At 43.2% G+C, this 12,371-nt stretch overlaps 1 protein-coding gene across 2 annotated transcripts in view; it reads right to left on the reverse strand.

Annotated features, from left to right (window-relative positions):
- Positions 1-9,309, reverse strand: part of LOC139458993 (tyramine beta-hydroxylase-like) — a 29,554-nt gene extending 20,245 nt beyond the window's left edge. The window contains exon 1 of one of the 2 annotated variants that reach the window (XM_071240434.1): positions 9,273-9,309. In XM_071240434.1, coding sequence (XP_071096535.1) covers positions 9,273-9,277 — 5 coding nt within the window. In that variant the 5' untranslated portion in view covers positions 9,278-9,309. Of the gene's footprint in view, positions 1-8,169; positions 8,245-9,272 lie in introns of those variants that run through there. The other variant, XM_071240433.1, reaches the window with a different exon arrangement.
- Between the last annotated feature and the right edge of the window lie 3,062 nt (positions 9,310-12,371).

Below are 12,371 nucleotides of genomic sequence, written 5' to 3' on the forward strand. Positions count from 1 at the left end.
AGGTATATGAGAGTTCAGTGAGTGAGTTCAGCGAGTGAGGTATATGAGAGTTCAGTGAGTGAGTTCAGCGAGTGAGGTATATGAGAGTTCAGTGAGTGAGTTCAGTGAGTGAGGTATATGAGAGTTCAGTGAGTGAGTTCAGTGAGTGAGGTATATGAGAGTTCAGTGAGTGAGTTCAGTGAGTAAGGTATATGAGAGTTCAGTGAGTGAGTTCAGTGAGTGAGGTATATGAGAGTTCAGTGAGTGAGTTCAGCGAGTGAGGTATATGAGAGTTCAGTGAGTGAGTTCAGTGAGTGAGGTATATGAGAGTTCAGTGAGTGAGTTCAGTGAGTGAGGTATATGAGAGTTCAGTGAGTGAGTTCAGCGAGTGAGGTATATGAGAGTTCAGTGAGTGAGTTCAGCGAGTGAGGTATATGAGAGTTCACCGAGTGAGTTCAGCAAAAGAGGTATATGAGAGTTCAGTGAGTGAGTTCAGTGAGTGAGGTATATGAGAGTTCAGTGAGTGAGTTCAGTGAGTGAGGTATATGAGAGTTCAGTGAGTGAGTTCAGCGAGTGAGGTATATGAGAGTTCAGTGAGTGAGTTCAGTGAGTGAGGTATATGAGAGTTCAGTGAGTGAGTTCAGTGAGTGAGGTATATGAGAGTTCAGTGAGTGAGTTCAGTGAGTGAGGTATATGAGAGTTCAGTGAGTGAGTTCAGCGAGTGAGGTATATGAGAGTTCAGTGAGTGAGTTCAGTGAGTGAGGTATATGAGAGTTCAGTGAGTGAGTTCAGTGAGTGAGGTATATGAGAGTTCAGTGAGTGAGTTCAGCGAGTGAGGTATATGAGAGTTCAGTGAGTGAGTTCAGCGAGTGAGGTATATGAGAGTTCAGTGAGTGAGTTCAGTGAGTGAGGTATATGAGAGTTCAGTGAGTGAGGTATATGAGAGTTCAGTGAGTGAGTTCAGCGAGTGAGGTATATGAGAGTTCAGTGAGTGAGTTCAGTGAGTGAGGTATATGAGAGTTCAGTGAGTGAGTTCAGTGAGTGAGGTATATGAGAGTTCAGTGAGTGAGGTATATGAGAGTTCAGTGAGTGAGTTCAGTGAGTGAGGTATATGAGAGTTCAGTGAGTGAGTTCAGTGAGTGAGGTATATGAGAGTTCAGTGAGTGAGTTCAGTGAGTGAGGTATATGAGAGTTCAGTGAGTGAGTTCAGTGAGTGAGGTATATGAGAGTTCAGTGAGTGAGTTCAGTGAGTGAGGTATATGAGAGTTCAGTGAGTGAGTTCAGCGAGTGAGGTATATGAGAGTTCAGTGAGTGAGTTCAGCGAGTGAGGTATATGAGAGTTTAGTGAGTGAGTTCAGTGAGTGAGGTATATGAGAGTTCAGTGAGTGAGTTCAGCGAGTGAGGTATATGAGAGTTCAGTGAGTGAGTTCAGTGAGTGAGGTATATGAGAGTTCAGTGAGTGAGTTCAGCGAGTGAGGTATATGAGAGTTCAGTGAGTGAGTTCAGCGAGTGAGGTATATGAGAGTTCAGTGAGTGAGTTCAGTGAGTGAGGTATATGAGAGTTCAGTGAGTGAGTTCAGCGAGTGAGGTATATGAGAGTTCAGTGAGTGAGTTCAGTGAGAGTTCAGTGAGTGAGTTCAGTGAGTGAGGTATATGAGAGTTCAGTGAGTGAGTTCAGTGAGTGAGGTATATGAGAGTTCAGTGAGTGAGTTCAGTGAGTGAGGTATATGTGAGTTCAGTGAGTGAGTTCAGCGAGTGAGGTATATGAGAGTTCAGTGAGTGAGTTCAGTGAGTGAGGTATATGAGAGTTCAGTGAGTGAGTTCAGCGAGTGAGGTATATTAGAGTTCAGTGAGTGAGTTCAGTGAGTGAGGTATATGAGAGTTCAGTGAGTGAGTTCAGTGAGTGAGGTATATGAGAGTTCAGTGAGTGAGTTCAGTGAGTGAGGTATATGAGAGTTCAGTGAGTGAGTTCAGTGAGTGAGGTATATGAGAGTTCAGTGAGTGAGTTCAGCGAGTGAGGTATATGAGAGTTCAGTGAGTGAGTTCAGTGAGTGAGGTATATGAGAGTTCAGTGAGTGAGTTCAGTGAGTGAGGTATATGAGAGTTCAGTGAGTGAGTTCAGTGAGTGAGGTATATGAGAGTTCAGTGAGTGAGTTCAGTGAGTGAGTTCAGTGAGTGAGGTATATGAGAGTTCAGTGAGTGAGTTCAGTGAGTGAGGTATATGAGAGTTCAGTGAGTGAGTTCAGTGAGTGAGGTATATGAGAGTTCAGTGAGTGAGTTCAGCGAGTGAGGTATATGAGAGTTCAGTGAGTGAGTTCAGCGAGTGAGGTATATGAGAGTTCAGTGAGTTAGTTCAGTGAGTGAGTTCAGTGAGTGAGGTATATGAGAGTTCAGTGAGTGAGGTCAGTGAGTGAGGTATATGAGAGGTCAGTAAAGGAGGACATTAAGTGAGGAACACACTCTGTTAGTGGGGATACGTGATGAGAATGTTATCATTACCATGTGATAGTGATTCATAAACATAAGCTCGTGACAAAGTAGGAATCGTTCAAGCGACTACGCTTTTAGCAGATATTTCTTTTGAATAGGGATAGGGTTTTGTCGCTATCCTTTCGAAAGCCTAGATGGAGTAGGATATCAAATGGCCATGTACTGTGTTTAATGTTTACATTTAAAGACTAATGTGTGTCGTCTGTAGATATATTACCGTTGTTCGAGTTGTATATAGATTATAGCATGACAAGTAAATGTGTGTGAGCGTTATGAGGTTTACAGTAGACTACGTTTATAACGAACAGGCTTATTACGAACTGACCGATATAGCGAACTTAATTTTAGTCCAAGCCGTTTGTTGTAAATATACTGTATATAGGTTTATAACGAACTACGGTTATTACGTACTAAAATTAGTGGTCCCCTTGTGTTCGTTACAGCCGTAGTTTACTGTACGTTTATAACAACACGCTTATTACGAACTGAACGATATGGCGAACCTAATTTAAGTCCAAGCCATTTGTTGTAAATATAATGTATATATGCTTATAACGAACTACGGTTATTACGTACGAAAATTAGTGGTCCATTTGTGTTCGTTATAACCGCAGTTTACTGTACGTTTATAACGAACACGCTTGTTACGAGTTGACCGATACAACGAACCTATTTTTAGTACTGATCATTTGTTGTATATATATACTGTATATATGCTTATAATGAACTACGGTTATTACGAACTAAAATAAGTAGTCCCTTTGAGTTCGCTATAACCGTAGTATTTTAACCGTTTCGTGTAAGGTGGTTAAGAAGGTGGATGATGAGTGAATTGAAACCCCATTACACCCATGGCAACACTTTCGTTTGTCATTGATGTTCCTCGAGTGAGTGAGTAAGTTTAGCAATGTTTGTTAGTAGCAGCTAGGGAGGCTTCGCAAATAAGTCCATTTTTTCTTAAGCGTGACGATCGAGCACTGTTACCAGTATCACGTTTATGATAAAGTACTTGGGGGAAGTACTTGGGGGTCATTAAATGATACTATACATAACAGTTCTTTCTTAACTAACGGGGCGGTCGTGTAGCCGAGCGGTAAAAGCGTTCGCTCGTCACGCCGAAGGTTCGATTCCCGACATGGGTACATTGTGTGAAGCCCATGTCTGGTGTCCCCCGCCGTGATATTGCTGGAATATTGCTAAAAGCGGCGTAAACCATACTCACTCACTCACTCACTCACAACTAACAACAATCAGAAAATGGATTAACTGCAACTAAATTGAACAGCTACCACACTATACTCAACCGCAAAAGACACGTCACCATGGATAGATATATGAGAAACCTTTATTTGTCCAAACACTGTAAACATACTTTGATGAAACTTGGCAAAACTAATCATCAAGGTTGAAATGAAAGTGTCAAATGTTCTTAAAGTGAAACACAACACTAGTTTCTGAGAAAATGGCATCATAAGTCAGTATCTCGTGTGTCCGCCAAGTGCATTGATGACTGCAGTGCAACGTCGATACATGGAATGGATGAGGCGGTTGATGGAGGCCATAGGCACTTGAGCCCACACTCTGAGGAACGCCTGACGCAGTTCAGCTGCAGTTGGTCGGACGTCATTCAGCCGACTATGAGTGAGTGAGTGAGTTTGGTTTTAGGCCGCTTTTAGCAATATTCCAGCAATATCACGGCGGGGGACACCAGAAATGGGCTTTACATATTGTACCCATGTCGGGAATCGAACCCGGGTCTTCGGCGTGACGATCAAACGCTTTAACCACTAGGCTACCCGACCGCCCCCAGCCGACTATGAATCTCGTCCCACAGGTGCTCAATGGGATTTAAATCGGGACTGAGGGCAGGCCACTGCATTGTTCTGATGCCATTCTGCTGGAGGAAGTCTCTTGTTGCTTTCGCAGTGTGGGCCCGGGCGTAATCATGCTGAAACTCGTGGTTGCGGCGAAATGAGGTTTGGCGTGTGGTCTCAAGACTTGATCAATGTACCGAGCTGCTGTGACACCATTGCCTCTCTCTGGACCGATGTTCTGGAAGACCACAGGTCAGACCCTCTGTGCAAGACCAATTCCACCCACACCATGATGCTCGGACCACCCCACGAGTCTCTCCCAACAACACTAGCATCCGAATAACGTTCCCCATGGCGTCGCTAGACTCTCTGTCTGATATCTGCAGTTGAGATACAGTAACGGCTCTCGTCTGAGAAGAGGACTCTTCTCCACTGCTGGTGGCGCCAATGATGGTGCTGTGTTGCCCACTGAAGATTGTCCCGGCGATGACGTGATTTCAGAATTGGTGCTCGGTGTGGCCTGTGACAGTGGAGGTGTCTGCTCGTCAATCGTCGACGCACGGTGTCCGCACTAATGTGTCGCTGGTGTGTCTCAATGGTCTGTCGAGCAGTTTCCGCATCAGTAACAAAACGATCTTGAAGATGCTGTCGCACAATCTTACGAACCTGATGTCCTGGTGGTGACCCTTTGTCTTCCACTACGTGGTCGGTCACCTGTAGTGTTGGTGATCTGGTACCGTTGCTGGAGCATGGATATGGTCCTTACGCTACTCCACCGCCAAGTTCTGACTTAATGTGGTAGAAACCTATTGTGACGCATGTGGTGGACGTTTACCGCTGAAGAAAAGGTAGAAGGATACGAGGTATGGTGCTGATAAAGTATCAGAGCACATCTGGGATTCGAACTCATTACTTGGAGGTCTTAAGGAACGCAACTGCTCACACATAAGGCGCCGCCTGTCCGGTTGTGGCGGTGTCGAGTTTGACTTAGTACATACTGCCACAAAACTACACTACCTGAACATAAGTTAGTGAGTGAGTTGTGTTTAACGCCCTTTTTAACAGTATTCCGTGTTGGGTTAATGTGGGAGGAAAGCACGAATTGATGTAGGTCTCAGACGTTTACCACATCGGTGAAACCAACGAGCACGGGTATGGTGCTGACAAACCTGGAAACTTAATCGGGGCGAACAGGGATTCGAACCCACAATCATAGGTTTCAGGCGTGCCGTGGTATTATCGAATTGCGGTGCCTTAGATGACTCCCCGCCTACTCCCCCCCCCCCCCCCCCCCCCCCCTCACACACACACACACACACGACATAAGAGCTTCGCCAGGGCTGAAACCTTTTATTCACGAGCGAGGCTTAACCCTGTCAATGGGTAGAGATTGACGTTACAAGCACAAGCGTGGTAAGGGGGACCCTTTACCTTAGTGGGTATAGATCAATAGTAAATATTGAACTAGTTCAGTGCTGTATTAGGGCTACCCGTTCAGCGTGGGTTATGCGTAAAATAGTTGCTCCAGTGTGTTTGTGAACAACCAACAGATTCATTGACAGACGCTTAGGTGATGTTTGCAAAGGGTGTATGGTCCAGTGACACAGTCTCTCGTACAAACACTTGACCCGTGTGGATTCCGAATTATAAGAAGTCACTAACAACTGGTACTAGTTATTAAAATCGATGTAATGGATCGGGTTGTCTTGCTTGGTGACTTCGTTTATTGCGAGGGAGTCCACTCGGGTAAAGTTTGTTTGTTTGTTTGGGTATTTAGACGCCGAACTCAGCAATACTACAGCTATATGGCGAAGGTCTGTAAATAATCGACCCTGAACCAGACAGTCCAGTGATTGACATCATGAGCATCGATCCACGCAATTGGGATACGATGATATGCATCAACCAAGTCAGCGAATCTGACCACCCGATCCCGTAAGTCGCGATCGCCTCTAACGACAAGCATAGTCACCTTTTATGGCAAGCATCGGTTGCTGTTGACATAGATGTAATATTGCTGATTGCGGCACAGTCCAACAAGCCATCATGAACTAAGGAGCAAATTTAGGAAACTATACCCCTCAGTTGATTTTAATCATATGTTTGATTTTCAATTGAAAATATCTTAAGTTGGAATATTATATTCGGGAAATTGAACTGTACAGGCGCTTAGTCAGCAGGAAAAGAATACTTCTACGTGGTATTATTGTTGAAGATATAATATCGTTTAAAACTCTTTTAAAAATGGCATAATACACAACCACTGATGGGTGTGTCAACATCTTTGAAAATCAAAACATTTCAAACATGGTAACGGGTCATGTGATTGCCAATTTCTTTCTTTCCCCAGTCTTCATTGAACCAATATATTTTTACACGCAATTACCCAACCACATCTCTTCTTACAAACTGTTGCCAAAATGAGTGACTGTTAAATGGACATGATCAAATTTAACAACATTTCTTTCAAATTTCAATAACATAAAAAAATTTATATAACCCCGCAGTTTTATACGGTTACTTTAAAAAAACCCTGTGAATACACACGAAAACCAACGAACAACGCAATTAATGATAATTTATTTATGACGTTGACTATGGTATTTGTTCAGTCAAATGTCGGTGTCCGAGTAACGCTCGAAAAGCCAACTGTTTGCAAAGTACACTGTATACACAATGTTTTAGAAGATGTCCAAGACAGAAATACATATAAGCACGCACTGAATCACCCTTGGACAAACACGACAGACAGTGACCGACCATTCAATATTCTAGGGTAGGGTGGATGTGGGTGATTGTGGGTGGCACGGAATATTCAGTTTCAAAACATGCTACTTGTTCCGAGAGGAGGAACTGAACATATTTTGCTTGAAAACTGTTCACGTACAAGTAGCTGTATTCGGCATACCTGCGATACAAATGTTTTAAAATTATAAGGGTTCCGTTTGGGTCACGTTATCAACAAAATATTAGAAACGAGCAACACGTCAAGGAAATAGTCACATGTGTTCATATAAGTGACACTCATTTTCAACATTTACTTTATTTAACATATACTACTCAAAAGAAGTTAAGGATCACCTAATTCTTTCATAGTACTGTAGTTAATCTCTCATGTCATTACAGATTAACTTTACCATTTTGAAAAAATCGGGTGATCCTTAACTTCTTTTGAGTAGTATATAACAACTCTGAATGTAAATAATGACTCTAGGTGGTCGAAAAGGGTTTTCAGCAAGTTCTCTTGAATTATTTGAACATGATCAAGTCTTCAACCAAAGTTATTTTAATAATAGACTTAGTATAATGTGATGACAAGTAAATTAAATAACATTCAGCATCAGTCACGGTTTGGCGCCTTGTTTTTTGTTTCTCTTGAAATTATGGAAATTAGCCTTTTTCAGGCTAATCTTCTCTCTCTCGTCTAATACTAGTATATTGAAAAGTATGTATAACTTGTCATAATTCATCACATTTTGAAAAACGATGCAAATTAAGTTTATGATACGTCCAAAGGTTTTCGTCCGGTGTTGTAAAATTAGTTAAATATATTGCATATTGTTCGTTTATTGTTTAGCGCCCCACTCGGCAGTATTCCAGCTATATGACGGAGGTCTTTAAATAATGGACTGGACAAGACAATCATGAGCATCAGTATACGCAATTTGGATACGATGACATGCATCATCAACCAAGTCAGCGAGTTTGATCATCCGATCCCGTTTGTCGCCTCTTACGACATGCATAGTCGCCTTTTACGGGCATGGGTTGCTGAAGGCCTATTAATATATTGCAACCGCAAGGACATATGACGATGCGGTTGTATACGCTTCTATATTTGTTTTGTGTAAAATGCTCAAATTCAACAGAATATAGTTTCACTTACCCGATCATGACTGTCCTAGTGCAACGAATGCCTTTTATCAGTGTGTCTGTACCCCTTATATATACAAGCCAGGTTGAAGGTAAATACAACGTTGTGACATACCTACACACACACACCCTGAAACAGACACTTACCTAAACTGGCATATCACGTGGGGATTGTTTGTGCAGATTTGTGTCCCTTTGACGTGGCAGAAACCTATGATCGTGGGTTCGAATACCGGTTAGTGCTGAATGTGTTTCTATATTTGTCAGCACCATACCTTGCTCGTGAGTTTCATCAAAATGATAAATGTTCAAGGAGATAATCCCACAATAAATCGCCTCTGTGGTCTAGTGGTAGAGCGTCCGCCCGGAGAGTGGGCATTAAGGGGTTTAAAAAAGGACTGGTAAGGCTACCGTGTCTTAGTGGGGTATTCATGTTAAACTTTGGCATGGAATCTCAGTGGACTTGCACTAAAAGCATCATACATCAATGTTGTTATTACACTTTATTACAGATAATGACCAAAATGTACTCTTGTATTTGGGCTCAAACCATACCTGGAGCACCCCCCCACCCCCACACCACACCCACCCACCCCACACCACACACATACACACACAGAGCATGCCCTTCGCTTTCTGAATGTAATAATCTTAAACGCGACATTCAACCCCATTTCATCTAACCTCTTCCCACACCAAGATGACACCCGGTGATTTATGCTTCAAATGAAAGAAACGTCAAACCCGACTAACTCACTCTCTCTCATGCGCTGGTCAATTCGAGGGCGTCATTGCTCAATATGACACTACGAAGAGACCACCATGCTTTCAAAATATGCTCCCTTCGAAATATTTCTAATCTCCTTTTCAATATTATCTACGAGATAATCATTTCATTTGTGTAAAATGAATTCCCAGATAAAGGGAAGACATTCCAATATATTTTGTCCCGTGTTTCAAGATTCAAGAACTATATTGCCCTGGGTAGGATTTATGACATGCTAAGTATCAGTGCTGCCATAAACATCACGTTAGATTCAAATGTGTGTTGATGTTCACTCCCATATTCAGTGTGTGTGAAAACGATCACACTCAACAGAACAAAGTTTTACTTACCCCATGACGGCTGTGCTAGTCAAACGAATGACATACATTCAACGTGTACCCCTATATATGCTCAAGCTAGGTTGTGAAATACGTGTACAGAATTGTGAAATACGTGTACAGAATTGTGAAATACGTGACACATTTCGGTAAGCACATAGCTCACAAAGCAGAATCCTATTCATGCCTGTCCATATAACATATTGGTTCATGTACCTGAAGCGGGGGTTGTACTCTTGTGTACTCGGGAGCAACGGTGGCCCACTTGATCAAGGCGGCGCAATTAAGGCCCCTTTACACAGGACTGTGACCTTTCTGCCACCTTTGAACGATCAAAAACTGGCCAGGACGCTCAGTAGTCGCCTGAACCCAGAAAATCATGTTTCTATGTAACTGCTCCTTGAAATCAGTTGTTCAGCAGTAACTGCTTCAGTTGTTCAGCGTCTGCAACCACAGTGAAACACTGCAGGTACAAACCCTCTATGTATAGGCAGGCTGAGGAGGTACTATAGGTGGCTCAAAGGAGACAGAAAAGAGGCAGAAGCATTGCCATGGTGTTTCAAGGGTTGCCGTAGTCGCCGAATGGAGGCACGGCGGTCGCCACAGTCATCGTTCAATGCATGCTGTTGGTCGCCCAAAGGAGGTACAAAGGGAGGCGGAAGCATCGCCATTATAGACGGGAAAATATTTCAGCAGAACGCATTTTTTACCAGGCGACCATTGGGCGAACACTGCGCCTTCATTCTGCAGCAACGGCAATGCGGATACCTCCCTTCTGCCTCCTTTGATCCACCTTTGAGCAACCAACCTCCTCAGCGACCTTTGTGCGACTGTTTTGAACATGTTCAAAACTTCACGGCGACCATGGAGTCCATGGCGATGTCTGATCCTCCTGTGTACCATCTTGGAACGACCTAGGCAACCATTCTGCCTCCTTTGAGCATCCAACGACGACCTGGCAAATTTTATGGTCGCACCCGGGAGGCACAAAGGTCGCCATCCTGTGTAAAAGGCCCCATTAGACAGACACCTATGATCGTGGGATCGAATCACGATTCGCCCTTGTCAGCACCATACCTGTGCTGTGTATCACTTTTGGCATTCCTCCCACACCAAGCGGACAAGCGGTGAGATACTTTTCATACATACTAGACAATCATCTCATTTTGTGACAAAGGAAATCACAGATAAACACTACTAGGGATTGGAGATGTTTTCCGAGTTCAAGATATCCCAAACTTATGGTAGGAATACTAGTCCTCGAACTGAGAACCGTTATCTAAACAAAACGCGAGGGATCAATACCGATTCTAATTATCTCTGATGTTTTATGCTGCGAAATCAGTCAGAGACACTTCCACTGAGATTGCTTATGATCAGTAAAAAGACAACGTCAATATACTTACAGCTGAAAATGAGTGCTTATTGTTCAATGTTGCTGCTATTTGTGGCAAATATAGCTGGGGACCTCTGCTTCATAGTCCCAATAGGATTCCGATGCACCCAACAGCCCATGCTTGTTGCACGACTTTATATTTTGCCTAGTCCAGACTCGAGTATTTACAGACCCCTCATAAAGCTTGTGTCTCAGAGAGTGCCGCAACGTCAAACAAACAATAGTATAAGCATTCAGTGCCTGTCAATAATATTCAGTATAAATAGTAGCATTAACTAGTGATCAATGGAAAGTATACATCGACTTTAACTATTTATAGAAGGAAAACGAAAACATGTACACGTTTCAATTGAAATCTACAGTAAACTACGCTTATAACGAACACACTTATAAAGGGCTGACGGGTATAACAAACATATTGTTTGATACCGACCATTTGTTATATATATGATGTACATATGCTTATAACGAACTACGGTTATAACGAATTAAAATGTGTGGCCCCATTTAGTTTGTTATAACCGTAGTTTACTGTATATTAAAGTTGAATCATTGATGGTACAAGCCAAAAGATCTCGTGTGTGACAGGCCTGGAGTCAGTGCCTCATTGATGACCTAGTATCCTGATAACGTCGACTTCCCACTGTCCCACTCCTTAATAACACGCAGACCGCCTCCGTGGTCTAGTGGTAGAGCGTCCGCCGGGAGAGCGGAAGGTCCGGGGTTCGATCCCCGGCCGCGTCATACCAAAAGACGTTAAAAGATGGTACTTGTTGTTACCCTGTCTGGCGCTCGGCATTAAAGGGCTAAAACAAGGACTGGTCGGCTCGGAGTCAGTTTACCGTCTCTGAGTGGGGTATTCATGTTAAACTGCGGCATGGTATCTCAGTGTGCTAGCACTATAAATCGGCATCAGTCCGGACTAGTACAAGCAGCCACACACACACGTGCATGCACGTCGCTATATAAGTGCAATAATCTTGGACGCGACGTTAAACCCAAATTCACCTCACCTCACTTAATAGTGAGTGAGTGAGTGAATATATAGTCACATCGGCAATATTGCAGCCATAGCGTGACTAAATCAAGTTAGACAGTAATACTACATTATTTTTTTATTATAAAACCCGTCGTCAAAGAACGGAAAAATAACTAGAGTATCACAGATGTATAGTTTAAGACTAGTATGGAACCATAAAAAGATATCACGATAAATAACAATACATTATAAAAACGGGGCTACCTCACTTAATAACACGTGTTCCAGCTACTGAAGGGTGTTCACCAGGTTTGAACGTTGTCACCCAAGATGATCCCAGAGATGTTTTTTACAAACACCTGGAGTCATCACTGATTTTCAGTGGTCTATATATAGAAGTTCCACAGCTGTTTCGGCAGAAATATAGTGAGTGAGTTGGGTTTAAGGCCGCTTTTAACAGTATTCCAGTTATATCGCGGCTTGTCTGCTTAATGTGGGAGGAAAGCCCGAAGTGATGCAGGTCTTAGACGTTTACCACTTCGGTGAGACCCACGAGCACGGGCATGGTGCTGACAAACCTAGAAACATAATTGGGGCGAACCGGGATTCGAACCCACACTCATAGGTTTCTGGCGTGCTCAAGGGATGCAACTCTGCACAGCGAATCGCGGCGCCTTAGACGACTGGGCCACCCGTGCCCCCCAATTTTAGGCTGCTTGTGCTCTTGCATTTACAA

This window comes from Haliotis cracherodii, unplaced genomic scaffold (genome assembly GCF_022045235.1).
Source record: "Haliotis cracherodii isolate W230 unplaced genomic scaffold, xgHalCrac1.p SCAF_13, whole genome shotgun sequence".
Lineage (NCBI taxonomy): Eukaryota > Metazoa > Mollusca > Gastropoda > Lepetellida > Haliotidae > Haliotis > Haliotis cracherodii.